At 61.1% G+C, this 24,428-nt stretch overlaps 1 protein-coding gene across 16 annotated transcripts in view; it reads left to right on the top strand.

Moving 5' to 3' along the window:
• Positions 1-2,608: 2,608 nt before the first annotated feature.
• Positions 2,609-24,428, top strand: part of LOC102539576 (uncharacterized) — a 35,856-nt gene continuing 14,036 nt past the window's right edge. The window contains exons 1-8 of one of the 16 annotated variants that reach the window (XR_012067399.1): positions 2,609-2,772; positions 4,131-4,360; positions 7,165-7,245; positions 8,077-8,155; positions 8,246-9,167; positions 11,959-12,056; positions 18,875-19,014; positions 20,238-20,368. Coding sequence is in view for 1 of the 16 variants with exons in the window: in XM_072955553.1 (XP_072811654.1) it covers positions 7,172-7,374; positions 8,246-8,485; positions 18,875-19,014; positions 19,241-19,290 (633 nt within the window). In the remaining 15 variants the exon portion in view is untranslated. Of the gene's footprint in view, positions 2,773-4,130; positions 4,361-6,682; positions 6,756-7,164; positions 10,597-11,958; positions 12,057-18,874; positions 19,015-19,240; positions 19,384-20,237; positions 20,369-24,428 lie in introns of those variants that run through there. The other 15 variants (XR_012067396.1, XR_012067393.1, XR_012067398.1 and 12 more) reach the window with 15 other exon arrangements.

Below are 24,428 nucleotides of genomic sequence, written 5' to 3'. Positions count from 1 at the left end.
ATGTGGGTCCCCCATGGCCTCACAGAGGGCTGGGAGCAGTGAGGACAGGGCCCTGTCATCACCTGTTGACCCCCAAAGTGCGGTGGATCCCGCATCCCCCAGAGACCCCTCTTCTCTTGCTGGCCCTACCAAGGGCTGCTCTAGGGCTGGCAGAGCCCCCCCCACCCCAAGGGGTGGTGCAGAGCAAGTGTCTGTCTTCCCCACAAGGACCTCCGCCCTCAGGGCCCCAGGCATCTCCTTGTGGTCAGAGAAGCAGGCAGGGAGGGAGTCAGGCCACCTGGCGCAGGGCGAGGGGGATGCTGAGCAAACAGCAAACATCTGGAGGCCACTGGGAGTCCCTCTGCTGCTGGTGGAAGTGAGACGTACAGTGGAGAGAAGGGAGCCCGAGGGGAGGATGGGGGGCTGGGTGGAGAGACCTGAACCCCAGTAAGGACACCCAAACGTGGGTGCACAGCGCAAAGTCAGAAGTGGGCTTAAAGGGAGTCCCGCTGGGAAAAATTCCAGCCACAAAGTGTAATAGAGACACTGACAGGTGGTTGCCCAGCGCGCAAATGAGGCTCTGCTTGTCTCTAGTGACATAAACACTTTTAACTAATAAAGCGGGAAAGAGAAAGTTCTTCCTCCCACAGAATCTCAGCTGACAAGGAGGGGACTGGCGAATCAGCATTTTCTGGAGGCAGTGTGGGGACAGGGAGGAAACAGGGAGGGAGGGGGGGATGGGGGGAGGATACAGGGGAAGGAGAGGAAAGAAGGTGGGGGGAGGGGAACGAGATGGGGACAGAGATATTGAGGGCTCGGGAGCATCAGAGGGACCCCAGATCTCATTCTTCTGTCCCACTCTGGCTGTTGCTCTAGAACCCAGGACATTTTTCTCTCTTTTTAAATTGAACTATGGTCAATTTACAATATTGTGTTAGTTTCAGGTGTGCAGCAAAGTAATTCAGTTACATGTATTTTTTTCAGATTATTTTCCATTATAGGTTATTACAAGATATTGCAGATTGTTCTCTGTGTTACACAGTGATTCCTTAGTGCTTATCTGTTTTATATACAGCGGTGTGTATCTGTTAATCCCAAACTCCTAACTTATCTCTCCCCCGATTCACTCTCCCCTTTGGGAATCGTTAAGTTTGTTTTCTATGTCTGAGTCTGCTTCTGTTTTGTAAATAAATGCCTTTGCGTTATTTTTCAGATTCCACACATAAATGATATCACATGATACTTGTCTTTCTCTGATTTACTTCACTCAGTATGATAATCTCTAGGTCCATCTATGTGGCTGCAAATGGGAACCCCCCACCGCCAGCAGGAGGGGCGATCCCCTCCACCCCGTCCCCGCCGTGGTGTTGCCTTGCTTGGGGAACAGTGATGTTTGGATGTGGGACGTTTTGCGGCTCTCTATAAAAACTGCTTTGGCTTCAGTTTGCATCCAAGTCACCAGCTCCAGGGCAAGAGAAAAAACATACCCTACATGCCTTTGCACTCAAATCTTCCCAAAAGAGCAAATATTTGCCCAGGAAAACACCAGCTGCTCTTCTAAGGCCCCCTAAATGCCCAGCAGTGTGGGCGGTGCACTCTTGCAGGGACAGGAGGAGAGGGACCAGCAGGTCCTCGGCCAGGCGTGGCCCGGTGTGGCAGCGGCCCTATAGGTGCGGGCGGGGAGGGCCGTGCAGGGAATCCTCTTTGAAGGGTTTCTGTGCACCCCTGCATTATGGCCTGGGGTTTCATACCAGGAACCACACAGGCTCCAGGCGTCCTTAGTGGTTAGATACAGCCCCCCACCCTCGGGCTGGCACCCTCAGTACCTCGAACAGACAGTGCCCCGTGTGGGGAGAGGTCATAGGGCACTCCAGGGGCAGGGGCGGTGGTGCTGGGGGAGGAAGGGGGTGCAGTGAAGGGCGGGGAGCAGGGCCCCTCGCTCTGGGGTGAGGGTTCTTGAGGAGACCACAGAGCATGGCACACACCATCTCCGCCCCACACCCCAAATTCCTAGGCCCGCCAGCACAGAGGCTGCTCTGCGCCCTCTCACGGAGGTTCTGCAGTGAGAACGCACCCAGCCCGCATCTGGCACCCCAGCCCCACCTCCCCTCCTGGGAAAGACCCTGTCTTCTCGGAAACTGCCCAGCAGCGCGAATTCAAGGCCCGCAGCCGGCCTGGCGGATCTGCAGCTCAGGTGCCTACCCGGCCAGCCGTGCGGGCCTGGGTTCACTCCTCTAGCGTGCCCACCCGCATCCCGGGTCCACGGCCGGTGCAAGCGGAGGCCGCGGAGCCCAGGCGGAGCCCCGCGCGGCGAGCAGGCGAGGGTGAGGAGCCCCTGGACGCGTGGCCCCGCCCACCGGCGGCAGCCCCGCCCCGCCCCGCCTCCAGTGGGCGCAGCCTGCAGCTGAGGACGCACACGCGGTCACGCCCACAGCCCCGGCCCCCGCCCAGCTGTCCCCATCGGCCCCGCCCCCGTCCTGGCCCCGCCTTCGTCCTGGCCCCTCCCGGGAGACGCAGCCTTGAGAGGGCGCACGGCGCAAGCGCTGGGCGGGGGCCCCACGGCGTTGCCGTGGCTACAGGCGGCACGCTCCGCTGGGGCTGCCCTACACTTCCGGGGCGGGGCGCGGCCTCCGGAAGTGCGTAGCAGCCCGGGGCCATGGCGGCGCTCGCCGTGCTCTCACTGCTGCTCGGCGCGGCGACCTGGCCGCCAGCCTGGGCCTCGCGCGTGGAGTTCTCGCCCGGCCAGCCGTCGGCCGGCATCCTGGCGGGGGCGGCGTCCCGCAGACGATAAAGGCGCGTCGGCGCCACCGGCGGGGCTGGTGGACAGGGACCGGGGAGGGGGCGGTGGCCGGGGCGGGGCTGTGGGGCAGGGGCGCGGGTCGGCAGCCGGGGGACCGAGGGGCGGGGGGCCGGGGCAGAGCCTCGGGGTCCCCTCGGCCTCGGACGCCGGGGCTGGGTGGAGGGGCGAGCCGGGGTCGCCCTAGGCTGTCGCGGCCTCCCAGAGCCCCCGGGAAGGGCAGGCTGGGGTTCCCTCTTAGATGAAGCGGGGCCTTGCCCGGGGCTGGAAGAGCCCCAGAATCACATGTTGCAATGGGGTGGTTTATCAGCCTTGTGTGTCTGCAGCGAAATTTCAGTTCCATCCAGATGTTGGTTCCTTCGGGAAACCTCAGGAATAAGCAAGAGTCAGTGCAGTTCAGCGGTTACTCGGGGCTTGACCCAAAACAGGGTGTGTGGGGTGTAGGGATGGTACAGGGCCCCTTCCTCTCGGGGCTGGCAGTCTTCAGGGATTAGAGGCCCCAGCGGAGGAGTCTATTCTCACCTGCAGTCAGGGAGGTGGTGGGAAAACTTAACAGAGAAGGGAGGGAAGTGACGGCGGTAAATCATGACAGAAGTCGGGACCCTTGCCTGGCTCTTGTGTGGGGGAGTCATGCCTAGGATAGATAGGGCAGCGGTTCTCAAAGTGTGTCCGAGGGTCCCTGAGGTGCCAGACCGTTTTCATAGAAACGCCGGGATGTCACTTGCCTTATGCGATCTCCCACTCTTACTGTGGGTCTTTCCAGAGACCACCTGGCCTGTGATACCGCAAAACAGGGAATGCAAAGGCAGATAGGAGAATCCAGCTCTCACCAGTCAAAAAACGATCTGCAAAAATGACAATCACTGCTACTCTTGTCGCTAATGATTTTTGTTTTGAAAAATATACTTAATTTTTTAACAGTACTAATAACATAATTGGTTATTATTGTTAAGTGAGTTCATAAATATTTTTAACGTACTTTAACTTGAACTTCTAACAGAGAAACTTGATAGATTTAACCGACGTAAACAGCAGCCTTTTGCATTCCTCACTAATTGTTAAGAGTGCACAGGGGTCTGTAGAGCAAGAAGTTTGAGAGCCCCTGGAGAACAGGTGCTCAGGTGCTAGTCAGGTGCTTAGCTGGTGTTAAACAGATGCCAAGATGTTTTCTGCATCTGCTCTCAGGCTCTTTGAGTAATGGGCCACCTGGAGATGGGTGGGCAGTGCCTCCACTTTACAAACCAGAAGCTGTTGAACTTGCTTGGAGTCTGGGCCAAGGGCTGTGGGGGAGGGAGCCAGGTATCTTGTGCAGAGGCCTGGCCCTGAAGGACTGCTCTCCTGTGCTCCCTTCCAGGTACCTTCTGTGCGATGTCAACCCCTCCCACCCAGGGCTTCAGCCTCCGCAGGGACGTCTACACCGACATCCCCTCCCTCCTGAATACCCTGCTGAAGGTGGAGGAGTGGGCGCTGGTGCTGCCCCAGAGGCCTGACACCCACCAGGTCCGAATTCCCTGGTCGGACTTTTTTGATCTTCGAGTCTGAACGGAAGCATCCCCGTCACTGAGTACAGGCAGTTGACTGCAGGTGAGGTGGTGGTCGTCTGACTGGGGCCAGATGATCGTTGTTCTGGTTCTGGTGTGAACGTCGGGCCGTCTTGCTTCGGGCCTGTTGGCTTAGCCTTTGCTCTGCGCGAGGGCCCTGCTCGTGTCTCCTGCACGTCCGGTGATCTTGGTCTTTGCGTAGTTTTTCTCAGGAAATAGATCTGAAGTGTCTGAGCTCTGTGTCCCCTCCCCTCTGAAAACCCTGGCTTCCTGGCTGAGATGGAGCAGTGACGAGGAGGCCGCTGCTGCAGAGGCTGGCCTTGTCCCAGCAGGACTCGCTCCCTGTGCAGACAGGGCCGTTCCCACCTGAAGGAAAGCACAGCGCGTGTGTCGCACGGACCACATGCTGGCTGAGACGTGTAACCACGCATCCAGTTTAATTTGGCCCTGCTCAAGCTTGTCATTTTAATTTTTTAAAGAGGAAAGGGTTGAAGAGTTTCTTTGAATAAAGGTATTTAGAGCTTATAATTGGTTTTTTTTTAATCGAAGTCTGGGTGATTTACAATGTTGTGTTGGTTTCAGGTGTACAGCATAGTGATTGTAGTACGTATAAACAGTCTATTCTTTTTCAGATTCTTTTCCATTATTGGTTGCAAGATATTGGATATTGTTTCCTGTGTTATACAGTGTTGTTTTTCTATTTTGCATATGGTAGTTTGTATCTGTTAATCCGAAACTCCTTATTTATCCCCTCTTCTTTCTGGTTCGGTAACTGTAAGTTTGTTTTCTAAGTCTGTGAGTCTGTTTTTGTTTCGTAGATGAGTTCATTTGTATCATTTTGAAAGAATTCCACATGTAAGTGGTATCATATGATGTTTCTTTCTCTGACTTACTTCACTTAGTATGATAATCTCTAGGTCCATCCGTGTCGCTGTAAATGGCATGAATTCATTCCTTTTTATGACTGAGTAATAGTCTGTTGTATGTAAATACCACGTCTTCTTTATCCGGTTGTCTGTCGATGGCCACTTAGGTTGCTTCCGTGTCTTGGCCGTTGTAAACGGTGCAGCCGTGAACACTGCGGTGCATGTGCCTTTCAGAGTTAGAGCTGCCCGTGGGGCACCCGGACTCGGGTTGGGTGGCCAGGTCTGTCCTAGGACAGCCGCTCAGCCGGACGCGGGGTGGAAGGCGCATCTCTGCAGGTGACGCTGCGTCTCGTGGTGAAACCGCCTCTGAGGAGCAGCCCCTGTTCCCACCCTGGCCCCCGCGGCCACTGCTCTTTCAGCCACCCCGCTGCTTTCCAGAACTTTCCTGCTCCCAGCCAATGCCGGTGTTCGTCTCCCTCTTTAACATACCAGTGGAGTTGCCCACTTAGGGTTCTCTGCGTGGTCTTCCCACTGTTTGCCCCTTTCCCACTGCGTGATGCCCTTGGGGGTTGAGGCCCCGGGAGGTCACCGCCGAGGTCACCATGTCCTTTTGCAGTGGTCTCTGCCCCCCTGTCAGAGCACTCATTGAGCCTGCCCGCCGGGGTGGCCTTTGACCGGTCCTAGGATTTTACAGACAGGAACCATTTTTGCACAATTTTGGAAGTAAAATGGAGGCTCACCCAGGACGGAGGCTGGGTCCATGGGGGTGAAGTGTGCTTTGTGTGGCGACCATCGAGCCATCGTCCCCGGACAGCCACCAGGCCCGAGAGCTGTGATGAGGGACAAGTGGCTCTCTGGTCTGTTAATGTACGTTTCTTGATGTCGGAGTAGAATCAGCTTTAAAGTCTCTCTTGAAATGATTTTCTGTGATGCATCTTTTTAAATCTTTTGCCAATTTCTTTCTCTGCAGGAGTTTTAAGTTTTTATATATTTAAGTTCATTAACCTGTGTGTTCTTTAAAGGCTTCTAGGTTTATTTTTTTGTCTAATCTTTACCACCCCGGTATTCTTAAAAATTCTCTCACACCACTACCCATTCTGCTTTTACAGTTTCAGTTTTCATGTTTATCTCCGAGCCCCTGAGGGTTTGTTTGGGGTAAGTGTGGGCGCCCTGGGCACCCCGCCCACTTCCCCGTCAACACTCTGGGAGCCGGCCTCTCTCCGGATGCGTTGAGCCCCCGGGTCACCCAGGCCTGCGGGGACGTGGCTGGCTCTGGAGCGTCCCTCCTGCAGGTTCCGATTTCCCAGGGTGCTGATTATTCCATAGCGGGCAGCCTCGTTGTGCGAGGAGGGGACTGGGCCTTCGCTGAGGACGGGGCCGGCTTCTGGCTGGAGAAGCAACATGGGAAGGAGAACCTAGGCTCTGTTTCATTCAGGCGATTTTTACAAACAGGAGTAAATGCTGACCTTTCCTCCTCTGTGGTATCCACGGTCTTACAGGTTTGCCCTTTCCCCAGTACCGTGGTGAGCTAAGTCACAGATGTTGGAACACCGAACCGCCCCTGCCTTCCTGGTATGAAGTCCCTTTGTCACGTCTGTGACTCTTTCAATACCCTGCTGGGTTCTGTTCGCTCCTTTTGTTTGTTTGTTTGTAGGTTTGCGTTCGTTTGCACTAATGGGCACAGGGAGCCTGTGAGCTCGCCCAGGTCAGTGGCTGGGACAGGAGAGACCCTGTGAATGCTTAGAATCATTTAGGAATTAAAAGCCCTCAGAGTCGTGTGGCGCCTCATACAGCTGCCTCTTAGAGAGTCAGCCTTGATTTGCCCAAATGCCCCCAGGTGACCCGACAAGGTTTGCACGATCTCGGGATTCAGCCCTGAGTGTTCCCAGGCTCAGGGCCCTCCCACGTTGGCAGCGTCTGAACTCGTGAACAGAATCGTTTTGAAAGTGAAACTGTCTCTCTTCCTGTCGTTTATAAACAGATGTGTGATGCTGGACCCAGCGGAGACCCTCCTGCACGACCACTCCTGCGGGACGGAGCGCTGGGACATGAGTGCTGCCTGGCAAGCGCCCGCACCCTCCTGTAGTTCTGCAAAACCCGAGACACTCGGCCCCTCTTGTTTTCAGCCTCGCGGCCTGAAGTTCAGAGGTTTTAGCAGCCGTGGTCGGGGGGTAACCCGGCTGCACACAAGGTTTTCCGGGGTGAGGGCTGGACGGGGCGGCCGCGTCTGCTCGGGCGTCCTTCCCCGTGGACGGTCAGCGGCTGGAGCTGGCCTCCCCTGGCTGGTCCTCCAGCTGTGAGTGGTGGGGCCTCTCCGCCTTGGGTCCTCGGTGTTGGACTGAGACCCGTGCCGAGGGGGGCGCTGGCTCTGGGCCAGTGAGCGGCGGTGACGGAGGCGGGAGACAGGCCCTGTCGGCCTTGGCGTCGGGGACGCCTTACTTGTCAGGCATCTAGTTGGAAAGGCGTCACGATGAAGGGCGTTGCCCCACGTGAAGCAGCAGTTTAACTGGCTTGTCTGTCCCCCCGGGTCAGGCAGGAGCCCTAGGGAATGGATCTCATGTCCCCTCCCAGCTCGCGGGGTCTCCCGGCCTGGGGGGCGTGGAGAGGCCCGGTGTGTGCAGGGCACCCCGTCTGAGACCCCTGCTCCCTGGGCGCCTCCTGGGAGGGTGGTTTCAGTAGCCTGGAGGTGTGGTTGTCCTCACCGCGGACACAGCCGCTCTGTGGTCCCCGTCCAGCCCTCCCTGCTGACCCCCCAGCACCCCCACCTGCTGCCACCTTCTCTCAGCCAGCACCCGGCCCCTCGGGCCCAGGGGACTCTCGGGAGGGGAGGGGCGGCGGTGCCGTGTGGACCCGGTGTGGTCACGCTCCCTGTGACACTCCTCCCCCTCCACAGACGGGCGGCGGCGTGTCTGGGCTGCCCGGGCCCCGGCTCACTGTCCTGGCGTGTCTGCAGCTCCTCGGGCGGCTCCTGGGTGAGACCGGCCTGTCGAGGGCCTTGGAGGCACGGGAGGGAGCCAGGGACGCGCTTTGCAGCATGCGGCTAATGCCTCTAATGATTTCAGGTCCCGGGGCCGTTCTTCCCTGAAGATTAAGTGGAAACGTCCGTCTGCTAAGAGTCCGCCGGAGGAGGTGGAGCCCTGGGACTGCCTCTGCCTCAGAGCAGTGCAGACGGGGGCAGGTGTCCGGAGAGCGCGGGAGGCGTGTGGAGCGGCCCCTCAGCTCACCTGGGTGACGGTGATGGTAACGCAGAGCCTGGGCTGCTCCGAGGCCCCGGCAGGACCGAGCCGCCGGAGACGCGCCGGGTGAGGAGCTTCGTCTCCGGGCTCCCTCCTCCCTTTCCCTTCCGTGCTCCCCAGGGGAGCTTTCCAGGCCACGCGTCACCCCTTCAAGTTCCCCCAGGCACTTGAGAGGTGGCTTTGCTCTTCCGGTTTCCTGTGCTTTCTGTGAAAGAACTTCAGGCCCCTGCGTTTGGGGGGAGAGCATCTAAGTGTCACCAGCGTGTTCCCTAAGTGTTCTTTTCCAAAGCTGGTATTCCTGGACGGGACCCATGAGATTCCCCCATGAGATTCCATGTATTCCTGGAGGGCATCCCCACGCCCGGGCGTAAAGCAGCATTAATTGCCCCCCTTTGGCTGGGAATCTTAGACCCCAGGCCTGTGACCCCGACTGCGGGCCCTCAGCCCCCCGGGCCGTTTCCCCAGGACCTCAGGAAGCCTCCTGGTGGCTGCCCTGCCAGCTCGGGCTTCCTGAAGTGCGCGTGCAGAGGAGACCCCCCGCCTAGTAGTGCGACCTTAGAAGGGCAGCAATTCGCAGCTCTCACGTAACAGTTCCCCTGTCCATCCAAAAACTGCTTCAAAGGTTCACGATGGCTTTAAAGTCTGGCTGCCTGTCACCAGCCTTCAGTGCAACAACCCGATCCCGGCCGAGTACCTAGAAAAGACGCTGAAGACGCCCTACAACTGAGAAGTTTGTTCAGATGGGAAGGTGAATGCAGTTCCTTGGTTTTTAGTGGAAGCCGCTCCCCCTTTACCAACAGCGCCCTTCGGGGCTGACTCAGTGTCCCCATCACGCATCTCCGTCGTGACAGCCTCCTAACCTTAGTTGGTTACTGAGTCCAGCCTCGCCGCACGACAGGCCAGTCAGACTGGGAGATGAGGTGCTGGGGCGAGGAATAGCAAGTTTATTCAGAAAGCCGGCAGGCGGAGAAGATGGGGCCTGATGTCCTGGAGAACCACCTTCTCCACGTCAGAATCCAGGCTCCTTTTACAGTGAGAAAGGGGGGCGGCGTGGTTGGTCGTTGCAAGCTGCTTGGTGTCAGAGCCCTTTGTCCTTGCAGCTGTCCACGTGGGCCAGGTCCTGGTGTCCCTGTAAGCCCCCAGCAAGACAGATGTCCTCTGTTCTGCAACTTGTTATCTTCATGTGAATGGAGAAGTGCTAATATCCTCAAAGGTCTGAGCCTGGAGAATAGGCTCTCCTGTGCATTTCAGGCTAAAGGCAACGCTGTTTCGCAGAAGGCGCAGAGCCAGCGAGACTGAGCCTAGAAGACAGGGCACAGGGTTAAAGCTAACAGAATAGATCTGGTGTGGAGTCAGGTTGGTTCTATTCTGTTACACGCTGTGTGTTCATGCCCGTCCTCCCTGCTCCCCAGCCCCCCCCTTCTCAGGAGACGTGCCCGGGGCTGGTTGCAGAGGGCCATGGCTGGCCGGGGTCAGGCCTGCCGGGTGCCCTCGGGTCGGGGGTGACTCGCTGCAGGCTCGCGTTCCTTCAGGGCGCCTGCCCGTGCGCGTGTTCAGGTTTCTGATGGGGGAGCCCTGGGGCTTGTGGGTGTAAAGTAGACACGTCGTGCATAAATAGCAGTCTTTTTCTTTGGGAAGCAATGACCCGCTGTTCCGGGGCTGGCCTCACGGGGCTTTGGGCACCTCTGGGCTCTGGAATCGCAGCAGGCCTTCTGATCCCACTGCGTCCTCTGCCTCTCCCTGGGCCTGGGGAGGCCCCCCTTTGGCCGTGAGGGTCTCAGGTCCTCTCGGGCAGGGCCAGATGGGTCCAGAGTTCACCTGTGAGCCTGCAGACTGCACCTGGGACACAAGCACGAGCCCCTCCTACCTGGGCCCTCCCACAGCCGCCCCGGTCTCTGCGGGGGCCTGTCCTATCCGGTCACTCCTGCCCCTTCCAGGCGAGCTCCCCCAGCCTTCCTCCTCCGTTTTCTTTCCTCGCTTTGGCTGGGAGACTGCTGCTCAGGTGACGCAGGTGCTCCCTGATGGGGACCTCCAGGCGCTGGCTTTCAGTGTTTACAGGGAAGGTTTTATAACCTGGAACAGTAAAAGCAATGGGAAGCATCTTTTTTGGTCTCTCCATCTTGTTAACAAAAGCCAGGAGAGTTGAGATTGAAATAAGGCAAAAATTAGAATCTAAACTTCTCGAGTCTGTCCTGGGCTGTGCCAGCCGCCCTGAGGAGGAGCCGGGCTCGGGAGGGACCGCGTCTCAAGATGGTCACCGAGGACTCATCTGTCACTGATGGGCTGTGATTATGTGCCCAGTCCTGCGTGTGTGGAGGGGGCAGCTGAGGACAGCTGTTCTTTGGGAAGCCCTCCCCAGAACGCGGTGGACCTCGTCTACCTGAGAGCCTCGCAGCCTGGACGACACCAGCTGGCTGCCCTGGTCCTGCCTTGGAAAGCGGCCACCCTGGGTAGTCGGGGTCACTGTTGAGGCTCGCCAGGAGCACCCACCGCCTTCCTCACAGTTCACACCTTGTTCTTCCGAGGCCTCCTGCCCTGAGCCCACCAGTGGGGATTCTGCCCCGCCCCGCGGTGACTTCCCTTTCCTGTGGCAGCTGCCCCAAGTCTGTGTCAGATGCAGTAGCCGGGCCCCCCGGCTGAGGCTGTTTGGGGCAGCTCCACCCACGGCCTCTTACGTGCCTTTGAATCTGATGGCAGTGCTGCCGCTCCGCACCTGCCCGTCGGGTGTATGGTCCGTTCACTCGCTCACGCCCCCTGCCCGCTCAGTGGCCTCATACTGAGCACCTTGCAGCCCCAGGCACGGGCTTGTTGGGGACACAGAGAGATGAACAGCAGGCCTCAGGGGCCCGGGGCCTGGAGACGGCTGAGAACGCTGCAGAGCCAAGCTGGGGGTGCGCAGAGGGGAGCCTGATGAGTTTCGGAGGGTGAGCCCTCTGCCGAGGGCCTCTGTGCCAGGGGAGGGGTCAGCCCCCCGCTGTGGACCCTCATCTTATCCCTGGGCGCTCGGTCCAGTGAAGGCAGCCTGAGTGTGAAGATGGGGAGAGTGTAGGGGAGGTGCGGCCCCGCCTACGGATCAAAGCCGCAGGGTCACTCAGACGTGGCGTGCCCTTCCTGGGGTGGGGAGCAGTCCGGCATGTCCCAGAAAGTCTATGGGGTGGTGAGCCACGCTGGCCAGCAGGAAGGGTGCTGTGCGACGACTCCTGGGGACAGGAGCTGGCTGCTTGGGAATGGGGTGGCTTCCTGACCTTGAAGAGCATGTGAGGTTGGCCTGGCGAACCGGAGGGCTGGAGGGCTGGGCCCCGCGTGGGAAGAGGCTGAGTGCAGGTGTCGGGCTGACGGGGTGCCCCAAGGCAGCCCTGCTCACAGCCACTGGGGCCGCCCGCCCTCCTGAGGCTGCCCTGACTGCAGGAGAGTGGCCCGGGCCCTGGTGTGAGTCGTGCCTCGACCTTGACGGTCAGCGCGTTAGAGGTGGCAAAGGTGCAGGTGCTCGGGTGTCCCCAGGCATGTCACTGACAGGCTGTTTGTCCTGTTTCCCAAAGGAAAGCCCCCGCCACCACATCAGGATCCTGGGTCTCTGCTACTACTTGTGCCCGGCCTCCCCCAGCTCAGGACCGAGCCCGCCCACTGCTGCGTAGAGGTGGGCCTGGACGTGACCCGCACCGTCACGGGAGCCCATGGGACACGGGCCCGCCTGCCACCCCGGGGGGCCCTTGCAGGTCTGCGTCGTCCTGGCTTGTCTGTCCGAGGCGGGCCACCTGTTCTGCGCGCAGAGAACCAGGCCACGCGGTGAGGGGAGGGGCGGGCAGCCCCACCGGATCTGCAAAGCCGTGCCTCTGCCATCCCCTCCTGTGCACTTTGCTGGGACTGCGTTTCTTGGTCCACGGTGATCCCAGGCGTTGTGTGCGTTAGGCAGGCGGAAAGGAGTGACTTTTACAGTTTAACCTGATGAGATGTTCAAGGGGTGGGTGGGGAAAGGGTTGGCTCCACGCCAACTGAGTTCCAGTTGAAAGGAATCACGTGTGCCTAGAAGCGGGCGGGTGACCAGGGCTCAGGTGCTCTCTGGAGAGAGGGCTGGATGGAGCGGATGGGTATTTCTGGAACGCTGGGGGCCTGGCCTGCCCGTGTCTTAACCAGCCTTGTCTCCTCGCAGCTCTTGACTGGGATGAGGAGTTAGGGCGCCTTCCCTTTAGGGAAGGGAGATGTGGAGGGGGGAGGCTGAACTGGTGGGTGGAGCAAGACCCCCATCGCAGCCCCTCAGCAGCGAGGAGCGGTGGGTGCAGTTCAGCGGGACGGGGCTCCCGGGGGCTGGTGCAGTTGCCCATTTGGGAGCATGACGGCATAGCACGAGAACTGTGACACAGCAAAGACACAGCAAAAGAATGCACAGAGCATTCAGACAAAGCCTGCAGAGCTGGGGGCCCACGGCAGGCTCACTGTGCGTCCTTGTGAGGGGGCTGCAGCCGTCCGCATGCCTGCACGGGCTCCATCTCCCCATCTGTAGAACGGGAGTGCCGGCCTCATGGCCAGCGGGGCTCTGAGTGAGCTCTGGCTGCAGAGCCCAGGGCGGGGGAACCGGCCTCCTGGCTGCTGTGTCCGCGGTCTGCGTGCTTCCTGGTGGTGCTGGCCGGTCCTTGGCCTTCAAGGTTCTGGGGAGATTCCTTCAGGACTCCTGGTGGTGCCCGTGGTGCTTGGACCTTCGTCCCCGACCCCATGTCCTGTTCCCCAGTGCCAGCTTCTCTCCGTCAGGCCTTGAGTATTAGGGCAGACTCAAGGCAACTCCTCCTCTGCATCCAGGTCTGGTGCAGGAACAGCGCTCCCTAGGGCTGGAGCCAGCAGCCCCCAGACTGGGGCCAGACGCATTTCCCCAGAGGCCCGCCTATCTCTCCGCTTCCCTCCCCCGCTCTGTCTGCCCCCGCCGGCCCCTCACCACGCCCCCCCCCCAGTCATGTCCTTTCCTGGTCACAGCCTCCAGCCCTTGGTGTGAGGACCGGGCCTTGGCACTGAGACCGACAGTGCGCACCAGCGGGGCTCGTGGGGTCCAGGGCTCAGGGTGCCGGCCCGCGTGCACCCCGCATGGGAGTGCTCGCGTCCTTAACACGGCTGCTGCTGTTGGGATGGTGAATAAACGGTGGATCAGGAGTGAAGCTGGCGTTCGTCAGTAACCCGCTGTGAAGAGGTCATGGGATGGTTTTGGAATCTTTGGGGATGTTCCTGCCTGGCCTTCCCGAGGTGGTCCGGCTCTGTCCCTTCTTCCGCTCCAGGACCTTCCTTCTCTGCCCTTCTCCTTGCTGCCCCCTTGCCCCATCGTGGGCTTAAGTTGTGTCCTGCCCACATTCGTCATGTTCTGGATGGAGGATTCCCAGTCTAGTTACTTCATCATCATTTGAAGCCCCCCCCCCGCCCCCGCTTCCTTTAGTCTTTCTAATTAGGTTTTTCTTTGGAGCGCAGCTCTCGGGCAGCTCGCAGGGCTGGGGCAGGCCAGGGGAACTGAGATCTCACTGCACGCCAGTCACTCATGGGGGTCTAGGACTGGGTCATACCCCAGGCCCTGGGAAGCAGGTGGCCGGGACGCCCCGTGAACGGGCCTCAGGTTAGCGGGCGGCAGACCCGTCCGGGCACAGCCACCTCCGGGCGCCCAGCGTGGAGGCTGGCCCTTACGTAGTAACCGCCGGGTGGGGTGGGGCTGGTCACGGCACGGCGGGTGCAGGTGAAGTGGGGCAGCACCAGCCAGGGCGGGAGGTGTCAGCTACCACCTGCCTTGTCCCTTGAGGAGACACCAAACCTAAGGATCCGTTGGTGGGTGCCGTGGCTGGAACGCATTCCGTCTAGTGGCTAAGCCCCGTTTTAGTTTGCGGCAGTGCAGGGGGCCGCGTGGGAAGTCCCCACCTCCTGGGACAAGGCACAGGTGAGGAACAGCGGGGGGCAGCACCTCCCGGGGTGTCTGCATCCCACACTCCAGGAGGATCCTAGGATGTCCACCAGGCCTCTGGTCAGTGGTATCAGCCTGGCCGTGTGGATAAGCCGTCTCCTCTGATGGAGCCTGACCCAGCTGTCATAGCAGAAGCGGATTGACGGGTCTGGGCAGGGGCGGCGTGGGTTTCCTGTGGTGTGGGACCTGGGAGGGCTTCTGGGAGGCAGCGTCCGGGCTGGGCCTGCGTCATGTTGGAACAAGGTGGGACGCATGTGAATCAGCCCCGAGTCTTGGAGCAGGAGTGAGCTTCTGCCGTGAGCTCACAGGCTCGGGGCAGCTGGTGTGTTGTGGGTTTAGATCTGGTTGGACTACGAGCTCCTGCTGCTGGGAGGGACCCAAGGGTGCGTGTTCTGTGTCGTCATGGAAGCTGCCGGCCTGCCTGGGGGAGCCCGGGACCCTGAGGGCAGCCGTGGGGGATTCTAATCCGACCTTCTGTGTGGGCCCCGGGGGAGCCTGGCCGTCTCGGCCCCCCACCGACACAGGAGAGGCTTGTGCTGGGCTGGCTCGGGCGCCCGACCCCATGCACCCCACGGAAAGAGGGCCAGTGGGCCCTGGAGGAGGGGACAGCGCAGGGACGCCGGCCTGGCCCGGGGCCGTCCGGGGAGCTGACGGCCACGCCGCACTTTGCTTTCTGTCTGAGACTCGGGGGAAGGTGTTTGGCTTCAGATCCCCACTAGGGAGGCTGCAGCCTTCCCTTAGACCGGGGACGCGCTGCTCAGCGGTCCGTGCGCTTCTGACGCTTTGTTGTTAAATCTGCCTCCTTTGCGCTCATTTTCTTCAAACCGTTTCTCAAAGCTGAGGCGTAGTTCACTGTAAACAAAAAACTGAAGTACAGAGGCTCCCCTTCCTGCACTAAGGAGTGGGCAGCAGGACACTGATGTGACCTCGGGACAGGGGGCCCTGAGGCACACGCGCAAGGTCCCGCCGCCCTGGTGTCCTTCCTTACAGTTCACAGGACGCAACATCACTGCTGCGGGGACCCGCGGTGGCTCCCAGGTGCCGGAGTTGAGCGTTAGGCGCCCGCACGCCCCCGTCTGCTTCTGCACACGTCCTGCGGACGTCAGGACAAAGCCGTGTGTCCCCTGCGCGGGCCCCTCTGCGCTTCGCCGCCTGCCTCTCCCTGCCCCCAGGCGGCCCGTTCCCACCCTGCAGGCCTGGTGTGCCCTGGGCGCATCTTTCTCCTCCCTCCCGGCCTGGCCTCGGGGAGGCGGCTGAAACAGGCGGCACCTTCCCGGCTCCCGAGGCCCCGAGCTGGCCAGGGACAGCGGCATCCGAGGCTGCCCGTCACGTGGAAGGAAGGCCCAGTGGGGTCACGGCCGCAGCCAGCATGGAAGTTAGAATCCAGCAAGAGACAAGGGGAGGTGGGGGCTCAAATTCTTACTTAAAGCCACGGCTGAAGCAGCCCCAGGAGGCCCTGGCCCTTCTGAGTGAGCTCAGAAACGACCCTGGCTGCCTCTGACGTCCCCCTGAGGGGGCACTTGCAGCCACGGACCCCTCCCTGCCACAGCCCTTCCTGCCAGCCTCCACCCTTCAGCTCAGGGTCTCGGGGCTGCTGTCAGCACCCCCTCACTGTCTCCGCCCCTCGCCCTCCGGCAGCCAGAGCGACCCTGGCTGGCCTCACTCTGCTTCCTCACTGTCCCGCACGAAGTGCAGACCCTTGGCAGGCCGGGAGGTGACAGGAGCTGAGGTGCTGCGCGGCCTGTCTGCCCTGCAGCCCCGCATTTTAGGGCCGGCGCAGGGTTCCCGCTGCCAGGCAGCCCCTCCCCGGGCCCTTCACCTGGCCAGGGCCTCTTTTCAGGTTCGGCCAACCGGCTGCGCTTGCCTCGCTCCACCCGCCAGCCCGCAGGAGGGGCTGCGTCCTCCCTGCCCTGCTCTCTCCCTGGCTGCTGCCCTCCTCTCCTCCATTCCCCATTTCTAAAACATGATCCCCGCTCCGCCAAGGAATGCCGCCTGCCGGGAGCGCAGTGGTTCCCAGTGCGTGTTGTGCGCCGCTGCTGTTCCGGGGTGGGCGCTGGCAGTGGAGACAGCCCCCGGCCCTGTGGGGCTCACGGTCTTGGGGGGCCACAGGGAATGCAGGGGGGGTGGAGCACGACACGGCAGGGAATGTTAATCAACACGGGGCTGGGCTCGGGGTCCTGAGCCTGGGGGTCCTTTGTCACCTGTCAGGCCGGGTCCCCAAGGTGCTGAGATGCGGGGTCTGCTAGGGGCTGGGCAGGGATTTGGGATGGAGGAGTTGAATCTGGGGGGTCACAGTTTCTCAGAGGCACTGAAACCCTGGAAACTCCATGCCGATTACAAGAAGGAGAGAAGGTGACGAAGGGCCAAGCCTGGGCCTGGGTCGCTGATGGCGGGGGAGCGGGGAGGCAGAGGACGAGCAGGGAGTGGTGGGGGCGGTTAGAGGGTGTGCCCCCGGGAGAGGCAGGGCGTCAGCTGCGCTCAGCGCTGCTCCTGTCGGCAGAGTGAGGGCTGGATGCCGGGTCAGGTGTATGGGGCCAGCGGTGGCCTCAGCAGGGGGTTCAGGGCACAGGGATGGCTTTCGGGGAGGCAGCACGGCAGGTCGCCCCGGCGGGGGAGCGGAGGGGAGCTGCCTGCCGAGTGGGGGCCAGGGGCTACCCAGCCCGCCCTCCCCGGTGCCTCTAGGGCCCTGGCACACCTGGCGGGCGCATCCCTCGGGGTCCTGCCCCGCCCTTGGGTCGGGACGGTCACGGGGCTGTTTATTAACCTTCAGAGATCGCCTGGCCCCTGGAGGTGACGTCCACCCCCAGGCTTCTCCCCGTTTCCTCACTCTGCCTCCCTTTAGGTTTGCTCGGTCTTGCTTTGTTCCTAGTGTGATTTTTCTCTTGCTTGCATCACCCACCAACCCATCCACCCACCCATCCATCCTCCACACCTCCTGCCATCCATCCATTCAGCAAACATTCACCTCCTACTCATTGGGTATTCGGGGAGCGTGGCTGATCAGACAGATGGACGGGTGGACAGACGAGAGGGATGAATCCCTGCTGTGTCTTTACCTCAGCCTCTCATGCCGGACTCCTGAGACTTGGTGCATGGGCTCATTCCCAAGGCCGTACGCCCTGGGTGGTGGCCTTGGAGAGGCCAAGGCCAGGGAGGGTGGAGCACCTGTCTGCTCCTCGCGTGGTGACAGCTTCCCGCTTCTTGGCAGCAGGAGACCGCACACCCCGCTCTGCTGCCCCAAGCGCGCGCGGCTCCTGCTCTGCCCCACGCTGGTGTGCTGGGTGCTCGTTCCACAGGCCGCCTTGAAGCAGGTGGAACTGGATCCTGAGCAAGTGCCCTCCCCCTGCTCCCAGGGGCCCTCAGGCAGGAGCCATGGTGGGAGCCCCCGCGTCCCCCACCCAGCTCCAGGGTGAGGTGTGGGGGCCCTCCTGGTCCCAGGTCTCATGTCTCCCCGCCCCTGCCGTTGTGGACAGGACAGTCTCACTAGTAACGGGGCTGCTGGTGCCGTGGCCTTGGAGGTGGCAGACACTGGGCACCCCCATGCTCTGTCCCCGGGGAAGGAGAGCTCGCGTGGCTGGCTGTCTCCCCCCCAGCACGTGCTGGGGCGCGATCGCCCCGGGTGAGTGTGGGCAGCGCTCACTGGTGACGGAGCTCTGGCCACCTAGTGGCCTTGCTGCTCAGGACCAGCCAGGCCTCATTTCTCTGCGGGTGCAGACAGGGACCCTGGGTGTCGTCTGTTCCCACCGTGTGCGTTTAGGGCCCCCTGCGCTCTCCTCTTTTCCAGGCCTGGAAGGCTCTGTGCTGAGCGCCCTGGCTGACGTTCCTGTCTCCCTGTGGGCCCTTCAGCTCAGTGACAGGAATGCGTCCATCTCTGTTGTGGAAGCAAAGACGGGAGGGACGGAGGGAGGGACGGAGGGAGGGAGGGAGGACCAGTGAACGCATGAGCGGACACGTATGCGTTTCTAGAGACCGTTGGTGGCTGGCGCCCCTTTGCAGTTCAGGGCCAGGCCGATGGGGTGACCGTGTCCCAGGTGCTCTCAGGGCCAGCCGCAGGGGGACACTCACGTCTGCCTCAGTGCCCTGTGTGTCCCCCTCCCCACCCCCCCCCAGGCCCGCAAGGAATTGAGGAGACTGTGCAGTGATGTGAGGACCTGGCGCTCAGGCCGTGCTGGAGGGCGGGAGCTCAGGCCGCGTGTCTAGGTTATGTGGGGGCCGGTTCTGCTCAGGTTATGCCAACTGCGGATTTCCCCTTTTGTCACCAGAAAGGCCACTTGGGAGCAGGGGCCTGTTCCCGCCTGCCCCCGTTGTGTGGGGGCAGCGCGGGCCTGGGGTTGGGCCGGGTCCTCCCACCCTGTGGGTTTTGGGGACAGACTGCCCACTGGGGAGGGGCCTGGCTTCCCCCCGCACCTGGCCACCCTCTCCTTCCCCATCGTCTCTGCCACGTCCTGACACTTGCTTCTTGTCTCCCTGCGGCCCCTGCTGCCCTTAGCCTGAATGCTTCCACATCTCTGCCTCCTTTTCTGTAGGGAGGTTCGCATCACACAGACCACCCTGGCGTGCCTGAGCGGTGACTCTGAGGTGGAGCCGGGCCATGGACACCAGAGGAACAGTGTTCTGAAAAGTCACAACATCGAGACCTTTTATTGTGCCCTCGCATCGCCGAAAGGTAGGTTCCAGAACCCCTCCCGTGCTGCGCCTTCTCAGAGACGGACGGCTCCTCCTTCCTCAGATCGCTGCTGCTCAGGCCTTGAGCTCAGTGCACACTGCGGGGTGTCCCCGCTAACCTTGTGTCCTGGGCCTGCGCTTTGCACTTGTGGGGAGGGCAGTGGGACGGAGCCTGGGGCCAGGGCCCTAACTCCTCCCGCACCTCCCACTGCCTCTCCTGCCGTCAGGTTTGAGGACCCCCTTCAGGAGGTCAGGGGCGGGGTGCCCTGTGGACTGAGGGGTCTGTGCACACAGAAGGCTTGTGACCATCCTGTGTGGGGCGCTGGAGGTCACTCTGCCCAGGGAAAGTGACCTGGACATGATCGAGGGTGACTGAGCCACTTCCAGGGACACAAGTAGGTCAGATACGAGGGAGAAGTTCAAGTTCTGCTGCCTGGGTGCTCCCCCGGGCCCTGGGACGCGCTGGTGCTCGTGTGACTTGGGGACCGTGGACGGGAGTGGCACTGGCCAGGGGAGAGAGATGGGGCTCAGAGGGGGACAGGCGGATAGTGAGCTGAGTCCTGAGGAAGGGGTGAGTGTCCGGGGGACCTGCAGGTGTGAGCATGGCCGGCAGGAGGGCGGGGGGAGAGGTCTGGGTGACCCGCCGGGGTCAACGTGGGCACAGGGGAGCGGAGGGCGGGGGCTGAGGACGGAGGCCTGTGGGCCACCTCAGGGATGCAGGGGGCTCTGAGCCAGGGAGGGAGCCTGGGGCCCTGCAAGGATGCCGCCCTGCCTGTCCTGCAGAATCGAACACCAGGTTGGCTGTGGCTGCAGTTTGGGGGTGAGCGGGGTGACGAGGTCTGTTCAAGGAGCTGCCCCTTCGGAGAAGCTTGGGGTGAGGAGGAGAGAGAAAAAGGCGAAAGGCACGAGGGGAGCCTGCGGGAAGGCCCCGGGCCCGTGGGTGACGCTCAGCAGCCTCGCGCTGACCCAGCCGGGCGCAGCCCGTGGGTCCGCCCCAGGACTTGGGGCGTCAGGCTGGCTTTCAGAGGCGCTGGGGCGTTGGGGAGCTGTGTGCTTGGAACCGGGGTGCCGGCTCCGCTGCCTGCTGTGTCTGGCGAGCAGTGGGCCTTGGGCAGCCGGCCGGGAGCTCCCTGCTCGTCACACTCGTGCCCCCTCCCGCCAGGCAGGACGTGTGTGTCCATCCCGGCGTCTCTCTTTGCCCCACATCTGCACTGACACTTCCAGGGCTGGCTCCTCGGACATAAAACCGGCCCAGAGGATGAAGTTCAAGACCGTGCGCTCCCTGCCGCTGCCGGAAGGTGTTCCAGGCGGAGATCCTCTTCTCCAGCGTCCTGACCTGCGGGGACAGTGACAAGGTAGGCAGCCCAGTGCCTGCGGGCCCGGCCCGCTCCGAGGCCCCACCCGTCTGTTCTCTCGGTGCCGTCCTGCTGCAGCCGGGCCCCCCGCGCGCTGCGGGCCCCCTGGCTCTCCTGTCGCCAGGTCCCCTTCCTTGGTTCAGTCCTGCTAGTTGATGGGGCATGGCCTCCAGCCCTTGACCGAGGTTCCTTTTGTGGGCGTCTCTGCAGGGAGACCTGGGTGCAGCATCGTTCATCTTCCTTCTTGTGCTGGTCACAGTCACCTCCGATCTTTTTTAGTGTTTTGCTGGGGTGGGGGTGGGGTCTGGGGTGAAATTCTGGAGCCGAGTGTGGGAAGCAGTGTTGTGGGGGGAGGTGGCCCTCAGTGTCCGCTTCCACCACACAGGCCTGGTGTCTGTAACCCGGGCCAACCGCCCTGAGCTGATCCCCTCCAGGGGAGACCCCAGCCCTCCGGGGCAGGACGGCCGTGCCCCCAGGGTTGGGGTGAAGCCTGTGCTCCCCGACTCTGTAAGAGCCTGGAGTGTCTTACGTTGGGGGACACAGGCTGTGAACACAAAGGGATGGGGGAGCTGATGTTTGATTGGCTATAAGTGAGGTAGGGGCCTTGGTACATGGAGGAGCGTGGATTTACGGCTCCAGTGAGATGGAGATGGGCTGAGACAGGCCGGCCTGAGCTGCGGGGAGGCGACCCTCTCCCAGGGCTGTCAGCTCTGCAAAGGTGGACACTCGTCAGCAAAGGGTGTGCCTTGTTGAGGGGTTGCAGGCGGACATGGGGGATCCCAGCAGTGGGGGCCTCGGCGGGCACCAGTGGGCACCGCATTTTCCCCACGTCCTCCTGTCCTCGGCGCTCCAGCCCCTGCCTTCCCCTGATGCCTGTGCCTCCTGGACATTCTCGCTGTCCCCATCATTTGTGTCCTTGGGTCTGCATGTCAGTGACCAGCTGCCTGTGTCCCGAGATGGCCACCTCGCTCACTCTTGTTTCCTCTGCCGTGTGGGTTTTACTGCTTTGAAAAGGAGCTTCATCACCGCACCTTTAGCAGCTTTTCTGGAAGCAGCAAACTCCTGCTGGCTCTGCTGCAGCGCCTTATCCTAGACGGAGTTTTTGTGATTTTGCTTTTGAGCTCGTGTTTGGGATGACTTTATTTGAAAGTTCCTTAAGCGCTCTCACGATGGTGAGCTCCATCAAGATTGGCCTTTGCCCTGCCAGCCACGAGGGCGGCTGTAAACTAAATGCTTGGCTTGCGGTTTTGAAACAGGAAAAATGTGGGGCGAGGGGAGGGCCGTGTCCCAGGTCTCGGTCGAGTCCCCAGAACGCGCCCCACCAGGTGTGTGTCCGTGGCTGCGTCTGTGGCCACAGCTGCGTGAAGGCGGGTTCATTCAGAGAGACGCACACTCCACAGACGGCGTGCGGCCGTCTCAGGGGGGAGCGTGGCCACGAGGTGCGGGGCGGTTAGTTTTATGGGCTCGGTAGCTTCATATGCTGACAGGTGTTGGGGGGTTGCTCCTACTACTTTGGGGAAGGGGCTGGATTCCCAGGAATCAGCCGCCGCGCGCCCTCTGACCTTTGATGGGCAGCCTGGGAACTGTCCTGGCCCCGTGGGAGGGCCATTTACCGTGAGACTGTAGTTTAATGAGCGTGTATTGAAGCTGGAGGTCTGCTGGGAGCTGAATCTTCCGTCTCCTTGGTGCTGATGGCTGTGTCTTTCTTTTAATGGTTGTGCCCTGCCCGCTTCCCTCCGGTCTCCGTTTCCTGAAGTCTCCGGTAGACACGCTGGCCCCAGGCGGCTGACGGGCAGACACACGCCTGAGGTGCCCCCGTGCAGAGCCGGGTCTGGGGCAGGCCAGCAGTGGCGCGTCCCCACTGCACGGCCTCCCGTGTTTGCTGTTTGCTGATGGAGCCTCGGGGCCTGGGGCTCAGCCAGAGGGCCTCGACCTCCCTGCCCGCCTTGCTCAGGCCCCGGGTTTTCCATGAGAGCCCAGGACACATACAGGGCTCAGGAAACTGGTCTCCCCCGTGGCGACCCCTGCCCTGGACGCATCCCTGCGTCCTGACGTCTCCGGCCCCGGTCATTTTCTTTCACCTTCTTGATTGCCGATTTACGCGTTTCAGCGTATGTGCGAGTTAATACGTGTACCCAGAATTTGTAAGAGGAGAACTTTCAGACGCTCTCGTTCGCAACATCGTCAGAGTAAAAACGGGTTTAAATGGTGTCATCTTCCCACAGCGCCCCCACCCCCAGCCCTCTTGGCTGAACTTGGCCCCGCGGGGATGGAACTGGGGGAGGGGGGTGGGGCGCACCATTGAAACACGCGTCCGAGGTGCAGAATCAGGATAAATAATAGTTAATACAATGTTTTAAAAAAGTCAAATGTGGGCGAGGGTGTAGCTCAGTGGTAGAGTGTGTGCTTAACACACATAATGTCCTGGGTTCAACCCCCGGTACTGCCATTAAAAACTCAAATAAAAGTAAATAAATAAATCTAATTACTTCCCCCCAAAGAAGTTTGTTTTTTAAACTTTTTTTTATTGAGTTATAGTCATTTTACAATGTTGTGTCAAACCAAAGAAGTTTTTTTTTTTAATCAAATGTAATCCAAAAGAATCCACAAGGAACAAAAAAATCAAATTTTAGATAAGGCCAGGGCAGTCCAGAGCCATCCTGGTGCGGAGGCAAGGGCTGAGCGCCCCCAGGACTCCTCCGAGAGGAGGGCTGAGAAGACCTAGGGGTCCAGGCTTCTCTTGGGCAGAGCATGCTGACCGGCGAAAGGACCTGTGCCCTCAGGATTCAGACTGTGTTTTATTAACCCGCACAGTTACGGTCTGTCTCTCCGTCTCTGGGGCTGAGCAGCATCCTTGGTGACCCCCTTGGATCTCAGCGCCAACAGCACCCACCCCTGCTCCTCCCAGGGCTCCTGAGGTCCGGGAGGAATTGCACACACTTCTCTGGCCGGGGTCTGCAGCCCCCTGCCCTGACCCTGTGGCCCAGGACCCTGCAGGACCCTGCAGCTCCATGCGTCCCATCCCAGGAGGGCAGGCCTGGCTGCGTGCAGGGCCCTTCCCTCCCTCCTCTCATACCAGTGTCGGGAGTCCCGTTTGGATTCCTGGAGTCCTGCGTGCCCTTCACCTGCCTGGCTTTGTGGCCTTCCCACCGTCCCCGGGAGCATGAGGGGCGGTGTCCCGGGTTTCGTCCTCGGCCCCTCTGTCCCCACAGTCTCCCACAGGCGCCCTGTGGGCTCGGGGCCCCCAGAACCCAGCTCTGGCTGGCCGCTTCCCGCCTTGGAAGAAGCCTTGCAGTGAGCTCTGGGGCAGTGGGTGCATGTGTGCCTCAGGGTCTGCTCCCCCAGTCATCGCTTCTGTCACCTTGAGCCCTCCCTGCAGGGTCCAGGGCCAAGCCCCATCTGGCTGGCTGGTATCTGCTGAGGGAGAAGTTTGGCGGGACGTACTGCAAAAGACTGATCATTTATTTCCAGGCGGAGACGGGGAGTGCCTTAGGTTTTGTCTTTTCACGTATTCAGTATGTTTCCAGCTTTTGGAGGTGGAGTTGACAGACTGCTGGTGGCAGGCATGTGAGCCGTGGCATCGAGCACCTGCACAGGGACGTGCTGCTACCTGCGCCCGGTTCCCCATGGGGCTGCGGGTGCATCTCAGAGCTACGGTGTGACACCCACGCTAGGCGGCGGACCCTGGAGCGCCGTGTGTGTGTGTGTGTGTGTGTGTGTGTGTGTGCGCGCGCGCTCTGCCAGCTCATCACATGGTGGGTCCCTGTAACCATCCGCACGTGACATTGCATACAGACATTGCCGTCACCGCCGAGGTCTCTCCCCGCTCAGGGTCACACCGCCTGCCTCCCCACCCTTGAGCCTGGCTCCCGCTGGTCTGCTCTCCCTGCCTGTGACTTTGTCACCTGAGGATGTTGTACAGATGGAACCACACGGTGTGTGACCTTTGGAACTCAGCCCGTTCATCACCCAGCTCTGTGCCCTGGGCCCTTCCAGGCTGCTGACCCCCGCAGGCGTGGCTGGCCGGCCTGGCACGGAAGGGGTGGGGCGCATCCATTTG

The sequence above is a fragment of the Vicugna pacos genome, chromosome 36 (genome assembly GCF_048564905.1).
Source record: "Vicugna pacos chromosome 36, VicPac4, whole genome shotgun sequence".
Taxonomy (NCBI): Eukaryota; Metazoa; Chordata; class Mammalia; order Artiodactyla; family Camelidae; genus Vicugna; species Vicugna pacos.
This window is presented reverse-complemented; position numbering and strand designations above follow the sequence as displayed.